Here is an 8,021-nt window from a genome sequence, read left to right as displayed (position 1 = left end):
TCTGTTGCATCTCTATATACTAATAAAGAACAAGGAGAAAGACAAATTAAAAAACAACCACATTTACAAATGCATCCAAAAAAAAAAATTAGGAATAAATTTAACCAAGGAGGCAAAAGACCTAGACAGTGAAAACTACAAGACATTAAAGAAATAAACTGAAGAAAACACAAATAGATGGAAAGACATTTCATGCTCATGGATTAGAAGTCTTAATATTGTTAAAATGCCCATATCACCCAAAGCAATCTACAGATTCAGTGCAATCCCTGTCAATGCAATCAACTTCCCAAAGGCATTTCTCACAGAAACAGAACAATTCTTAAACTTGTATAGAACCACAAAAAATCCCAAATGACCAAAGCAGTATTGAAGAAGAGCAAAGCAGGATGCAGCATGCTGCCTGTTATCAAATATTACAAAGCTATAGTAATTAAAACAGAATGACACTGGCATAAAAATAGACACACAGATCAAAAAAACATAACAGAGAGCCCAGAAATAAAGCCATGCACATGAATAAATTTACAACAATAAATTCACAAGAAAGGAGAGAAGAATACACAAGGGAGAAAGGATATATCTTCTATAAACGATCTTGGGAAAACTAGACAGCCACATGAAAAAGAATGAAACTAGACTACCGATTTACAGTATACACAAAAATTAACTCAAAATAGATTAAAGACTTGAATGTATAAGACCTGAAATCATAAAACTCCTCAAACAAAACACAGGCAGTAAGTTCATTCTTACCAATGATTTTTTGGATTTGACATCAAAAGAAAAGGCAACAAAAGCAAAAATAAAAAAGTGCAACTACATCAAACTAAAAAGCTTCTGTACAGCAAAGAAAACCATCAGCAAAGTGAAAAGGCAAGCTTCTGAGTGGGAAAAAAGATCTGCAAACCACAAATCTGATAAGGGGGGTATTGTCCAAAAAAATATATAAAGTGAAGTGAAAGTCACTCAGTCATGTCCCACTCTTTGTGACCCCATGGTCTCTATAGTCCATGGAATTCTCCAACTCATACAAATCAAAGCAGCAAAACAATCTGATTTTTAAAATGGGCTAAAGATCTGAACAATTTTCCAAAGAAGATATCTAAATAGCTAACAGGTACATGCAAAGATGCTAACACCACCAAGTAATCAGGGAAGCACAGATCAAAATCACAATGAGTTATCACCTTGCATCTGTCAGAATGTCTATTATAAAAAAGACAGCCGAAAACAAGTGTTGGTAAGTCTGAGTGAACTCCAGGAGATGGTGATGGACAGGGAGGCCTGGCGTGCTGCAATTCATGGGGACGCAAAGAGTCGGACACGACTGAGACTGAACTGAACTGAACTGAAGGACGTAGAGAAAGGCAAACCCTTGTGCACTGTTTGTGAGAATGTAAATCCATGCAGTCACTATGGAAAACAGTATGGCTGTTCCTCAAAAAAATTAAAATTAGAACTACCATATGATCCAACAATTCCACTTCTGGTTGTTTCCAAAGGAAACCAAATCATAATCTCAAAAAGTTATCTGCACCACATTCACTGCAGCATTATTATTGAAACAACCTAAGCGCCCATCAATAGATGAACGGATAAAGAAGATGCAGTAAATACACACACACACACAATGACTACTACTCAACCATAAGAGAAATATGAAACTTTGCCATTTGCAACAACTGGATGAACCCTAAAGGTATTATTAAGTGAGATAAAACAGAGACAGACAAGTAGCGTATATTCTAACCTATATGTGGAATCAAAAAAGAACTGAAAACAAAAACACAAGCTCATAGAAACAGAAGTCACGGGGATGTAATGTACAGCAAGCAGATGACGGTTAATAAAACTGTACTGCACATTTCAAAGTCAGTAAGAGTACATCTTAAAAGTTCTCATGACAGGAAAAAAATGTTCTATATATGGTGACAGATGTTAACTATAGTATGGTGGCGATACATATAAATATCACATCATTATATTGCACACTTGAAACGAATATAATGTATGTCAACTATAATTCAAAAAAGTAAATAAATAAATAAGGTCTGGGCAAAATGGTGCTTTGTACTCGGTGTACACCTCCATGATTAAACCTACGATAACAAATTTCAAAGCACTGGAAATGTATATAAAAACTGCTTTTTTGCTTTTAAAGATAAGTATATCACTACAGGTAAGAAGTCAACCAGTTCTTTTTGGTTCCTTTTAAGTCTAGAGACCTTAAAGTTACTCTCTGAATGCCATTTGTTACACATCCTGGAACTGAATTGTCTCCATTTAGCAAATCAGGTTAACTCTGGAGGGTGTCAATTTACCAAACACAACACCTGCCAGCAGAGCCTCCGGAGTTTGCCAATTACCCTATTACAATAGGGTGAAAAAGAAACTTCGACGTATTTTTTTTTCTTTTTATTACTATTTGGAATACAGCAAGTTAGTCGTAAGGCTACTTGAATTTCCCTGAATTTTCACTAGATCTGACTAGTTCGATTTAGACTTTTAGGTTAGGATTCACCCTCACTTTGAGGCAAAGAATTCCTGGAAAGCAGACTTTTCATTCTGAGGAAACGGCAATATATCTATTTCTTAATGACCATCTGCTGATCTGAAGATGACTGAGTTAGTCTCGTGTGTGAAAATACACGAGCGAATGGAGAAAGGAAAAGGAAATAAGGGGCCCTCCTACAGCTCTACGAACCTCTGTTTCAGCGAGCTGGCATCAATAAAGCGGAGGCACGGAGAAGCGGCAACTGGAGCCAAGGGGCACCAGGACAGCCAAGCGGAGCGAAGAGGGCTGAGACCACGAAGGGGCGGGACGGCGCGGCCTCCGCTCCTCCTCGGTCGGGGCGGGCCCGAGACCGCGACCCACCTCTCCCGCGCCGTCCTTGTCCAGGCGCCACGGTACAGCCATGCCGGGCCGCCTGATGCGGGGCCTCTGGCAGCGATGGCGCCGTTACAGGTACCGCTTCGTACCCTGGATCGCGCTGAACCTAAGCCACAACCCGAGGTGAGAGGGCGAGGCGGCTCGACCCAGGCCGTTTTCCTACCTCCCAGCGCCGCCACCTCGACCCACAGGACTTAACGCTGGCTGACCGAGGCGGGCGGAGCCTTAGGCGAGTGGAGCCTCAAGCAGGCGGAGCCTAAGACGGCCTACGGGCCTGAGGCGGGCGGGACCTGAGTGGGCGGGGCTCGAAGTGGGCAAGGCCCCAGGTGGGCGAGGCGGTGGCTGGCTGAGTCAGGCCTGCTGGGGGCCCGAAGACAGCACGGGGCTTTTAGGTGGGCGGGGCCTAAGGCGTATTTCCCATCGTTCCCGGCGCTGCGAGGGCTTCAGGCCTTGTTGCCCGCGGGCGTTGGCCTGAGTTTTAAGTCTAAGTGCCTGCAGAGGTTGGGTGCTTGTGTTTGGGCAAAAAATAGGAACTTTTGAAAAACGGAAATAACTTGCAAGGCGTGAAGGTGCGTGGCCTTCTATCAAGGCAAAGTTAGGAGCTTGAAGTGCCTTAGAAAAGCCAAACCGTAGTTCATTTTTACAGCTCTACAGAGTTGTACGGAGAAAACAACGCAGCTCTGCTGTGAGGGTAACAGCTTGGAGTAGCTGATGTATAAAAACGAGCAAAAAGCCACTAAAAGCAAGTCGGAGTATTGGATTTAGAATACGGATTCAGCGCCTAAAGAAGGCCATCTAGCTGAGTCAAGGCCGTAGGATCAGTGTTAATAGTGGCTTTAGTAAATTGCCTGCTTGGAAGAAGTTAACGTGATGCTCACTTAAATAGGCAGACTAGCTCGGTTGAAGGCTGGTGAATAGCCAAAGAGCTCTCCCAGTTTCGTACTACAGAAACGTGAATTCAGATGCATCATTACTACTATCAAACTGAGGTGGAAATTGGTTCCTTGTAAGTAAAACAAGAAGTAAAATAATACTTAAAAAGGGATCATTAAAGTACTCCTGAGAAAGACTGACGACATTTATAATGTTAAATGTGTCTTTGAAGCTGCTGCTGCAGCTAAGTCGCTTCAGTCGTGTCCGACTCTGTGCGACCCCATAGACGGCAGCCCACCAGGCTCCCCTGTTCCTGGGATTCTCCAGGCAAGAACACGAGTGGGTTGCCATTTCCTTCTCCAATGCATGAAAGTGAAAAGTGAAAGTGAAGTCGCTCAGTCGTGTCCGACTCTTAGCGACCCTATGGACGGCAGCCTACCAGGCTCTTCCATCCATGGGATTTTCCAAGCTAGAGTACTGGAGTGGGTTGCCATTGCACCAGAAGCAGAGCGAGACTGACGATATATATAATGTTAAATGTGTCTTTGAAGCTACACCCGTGTAAAAAGGGCCCCTGCAATTTGAAGACATAATGGCTTTAGGTGTACTGGAAACCAGCCCGTTTTCTGCTTCTTGTTCTGCCGTATACCACCTTTAGGACGTTGGGCAAGTTCCCTAACATCTCTGAGCCTGAGTTTCCTTGTCTGCAAAAATGGGATAATGAAACTAAGGACCCAGTAGAATTTGGAATGGAATGGGCCTTTTATAAGTATTAGCTGTTGTTGACCTGTGTAAGTATTGTTGGGAGTCAGGTTACTAGAACTGAACCCCCAAAACTCTTTTCCAAACTTCTTAGTTTTATGCCCTTCAAACACACGAGAATTATCTTCATAAACGCCAGTAACCCTGATGACATCAAGACAGTCTGGCTTTTATCAGTTGAAGGGTAGTGAATAGAAACTTTTCCCATTTTCAGGACTCTGCGATATGTTCCAGAAGAATCCAAAGACAAAGTTATCTCAGATGAAGATGTCCTAGGAACATTACTGAAAGTTTTCCAGGCTCTATTCGTAAATGATTTCAGTAAACAATCAGATATCTTGACTGTGCTTCCAGAACCTGTTAAATCAAAATATCAAGACCTACTGTCAGTTCAGCATCCAAGGGTGAAACAGCTTGAATACAGACATCAGCAGCAAAATACCTTTACACCAGAAGAAATTCTTTATAAGACATTGGGTTTCAGTGTTGCCCGAGCACCTAGCTCATTGATTTCTGCTGGAAAAGGTGTCTTCGTTACTAAGGGATTGGTACGGAAAGGCGCGGTTGTATCTATGTATCCCGGTAATGACATAATTAGTACTTGACCAAGAGTTTCTTATATACGGATAAATACAAGTTCGACAAAATACCTAACCCTATAAGCCTTAGAGTAAGGGGTTGTATTGGAAACGGATTTCCACAGGCTTTTTTTAATTGGCAGATAATTGCTTTACAGTGTCATGTTGGTTTCTGCCATACAAAACCTGAGTCAGCCATAGGTATACATATGTGCCCTCCCTCTGGAGCCTCCCTCCCACCACCCCTACCCCACGCCTCTGGGTTGTCACAGAATACCAGGTTGAGCTCCCTGCGTTACACAGCAGCTTTCCACTCGCTATCTTTTCACATATGGTAATATATATGTTCCAATGCTATTCGCTAAGTTTGTCCCGCCCTCTCCTTCCCCGGCCATATCCACAAGTCCATTCTCTCTGTCTGCATCTGTAGTCCTTCCTTACAGATATGATTTCCGTGGACTTGTAAATCTTGAGTTGGAAATTAACTGTTTGCAAATTATCTCATGTATTAGAAAGTATCTGGGAGCATTTTGAGATAAATGCATTTTTCTTTTAAGGAAATTTTTCTAATCAATATTTAAATTTAGGCAAGTATAGTATGGCCTACTTTGTAAGACTGATTACTTAGAAATTACTAGAGAATAAGTCAGTTTGGGTTAGATAATAATTAAAGGTAAAAAATGATGTGGATTAAAATATAAAGATTAAATTTAAATCTGTAAATCACTGAGTAAAGATCTTCCTGCCATTTCTAAACTTGAAAAGTAAAGCAGTTTCTTTGCAAAAGATCATTAACTGGACTGCTCAGTAGAATATATTATTTGTTAAAAGTATTATTTGGTGCAGTAGAAATATGTGTGAATGTCCAAAAGACCTGTTTTTTAAGAAGTCATTCTACTATCTTCTTAATTCTATGTCCCTAAACAGGGGCATCTCAGTTTCCTCCTTCACAACTATCCTAACTCCATAAAGAATAAACAGAACAAGCCAGCGACAAACAAATAAATACTAAAATAAATTTAATAAATAGATTAACAGGGCTTCCCTGTTGGCTCAGACGGTAAAGTGTCTGTCTGCAATGCAGGAGACCTGGGTTCGATTCCTGGGTTGGGAAGATCCCCTGGAGAAGGAAACGGCAGCCCACTCAAGTACACTTGCCTGAAAAATCCCATGGATGGAGGAGCCTGGTAGGCTTACCGCCCATGGGGTGGCAAAGAGTTGGACACGACTGAGCAACTTCACTTTCAACATGCCTGCAACATAGGAAGCACCGTGTAAATATTCTCTCCTTTCCTTCATTGCAAATGAAAGGGAAAACAACCTGAATGCCAGCCCCATCTATTCCCATATATATCTACACTAATTGATTAATAACAAAATAATAAAAATCAATAACAAAATTGATTAAAAATAAACTAAGAAATGTAAAACACATTTCTTAAAAGTCTCTTTAATAGATGTCAAATAGAACTCTTTCGGAGAAGGCAATGGCACCCCACTCCAGTACTCTTGCCTGGAAAATCCCATGGACGGAGGAGCCTGGTAGGCTGGAGTCCATGGGGTTTCGAAGAGTCGGACACGACTGAGCGACTTCACTTTCACTTTTTCACTTTCATGCATTGGAGAAGGAAATGGCAACCCACTCCAGTTTCTTGCCTGGAGAATCCCAGGGACGGGGGAGCCTGGTGGGCTGCTGTCTATGGGGTCGCACAGAGTTGGACACGACTGAAGTGACTTAGCAGTAGCAGTAGCAGAACTCTTTTAAAAAATAAAAACAAAAACACAACTTTGAAACCGAGCCTAAAATGTGATGTTCACATTTTTTGTTAACCAGAATAGTCATATTTTATTTGACTGTGTGGACAAGTTGGTTCTGTGTTCCTTCTGCTATTGGGCACTTTTTAATGAGGGAAGTAGCCAAAGAGAATGTGATAGTCTAGACTGGAGAATGGAAACATTAGAAAAAGGTAGAGAAATTAAAGCAAATTCTTCCATGTTCTGTTTATGTGCCAGAGAAAGGTCCTTTATCATGATGGTTATGATTTTTATAGCTTGCTATAATATGTGTTTGTCTTATATATTAGGTACAGTATATCAGAAGTACGAGCCAATCTTTTTCCAGTCCATTGGAAACCCATTTATTTTTAGATGCCTAGATGGGGTGCTCATTGATGGAAATGACAAAGGAATATCAAAAGTCGTGTATAGGTAAGTTGGTACCATGTTCAAATTTAATTGTAGGAGACAGAACCATACCACAATGACTCTGACCACTGGCATTTGCACTTTAAATAAAAATCTATTTAGCAAGCCAGAACAAGACATGGAGGAAACTTAAAGGCGTGTTACTAAGTGAAAGAAGCCAATTTGGAAAAGGCTACATAATATATAAAGTCCAACTATATAACATTCTAGAAAAAGCAAAACTGTGGAGACTATAAAATGATTGGCATGTGCTAAAGTCTGGGGAGGTGAGGAGAGGTCAAAAGGTGGAGCATGGAGAATTTTTAGGACAGTGAAAATATTCTGTGATACCCTAATGATGGATATCTCTCGTTATACAGGTATCCAAACCCATAAAATGTACACCACCAAGAGTGAGCTGTAAGGCGAACTATAGACTCTGCAGTGATTATGATGTGTCAGTGTAGGCTCATCAGTTGAAGCAAACATACCAGTCTGGTTGGGGATGGTGAAAACTGGGCAGGCTGTGCATGTATGGGAATGGGGGTTACCTAAGAAACATCTGTACCTTTTCCTCAGTTTTGCTGTGAACCTTAAACTCTTCTGAAAAAGTCAATTTAGGAAATTGACCCCCCAAAAAATCTATTTAGTTAATTGTCCAATTGATTAGATAAGTTTTTTTAACACAGACTTCCAAGAATGAGCTTATGGTTGCTGGAGGGTTGCGGGGG

At 41.2% G+C, this 8,021-nt stretch overlaps 1 protein-coding gene across 2 annotated transcripts in view; it reads left to right on the top strand.

Annotated features, from left to right (window-relative positions):
• Positions 1-2,716: 2,716 nt before the first annotated feature.
• SETD9 (SET domain containing 9) overlaps positions 2,717-8,021 on the top strand; it is an 8,622-nt gene continuing 3,317 nt past the window's right edge. The window contains exons 1-3 of one of the 2 annotated variants that reach the window (XM_010853497.1): positions 2,717-3,016; positions 4,743-5,110; positions 7,191-7,314. In XM_010853497.1, coding sequence (XP_010851799.1) covers positions 2,919-3,016; positions 4,743-5,110; positions 7,191-7,314 — 590 coding nt within the window. In that variant the 5' untranslated portion in view covers positions 2,717-2,918. The remainder of the gene's footprint in view (positions 3,017-4,742; positions 5,111-7,190; positions 7,315-8,021) is intronic. The other variant, XR_826450.1, reaches the window with a different exon arrangement.

This window comes from Bison bison, unplaced genomic scaffold (genome assembly GCF_000754665.1).
Source record: "Bison bison bison isolate TAMUID 2011002044 unplaced genomic scaffold, Bison_UMD1.0 scf7180017864328, whole genome shotgun sequence".
Lineage (NCBI taxonomy): Eukaryota > Metazoa > Chordata > Mammalia > Artiodactyla > Bovidae > Bison > Bison bison.
Note: the sequence above shows the minus strand (reverse complement) of the source record. Positions and strands in the feature narration are given on the sequence as shown.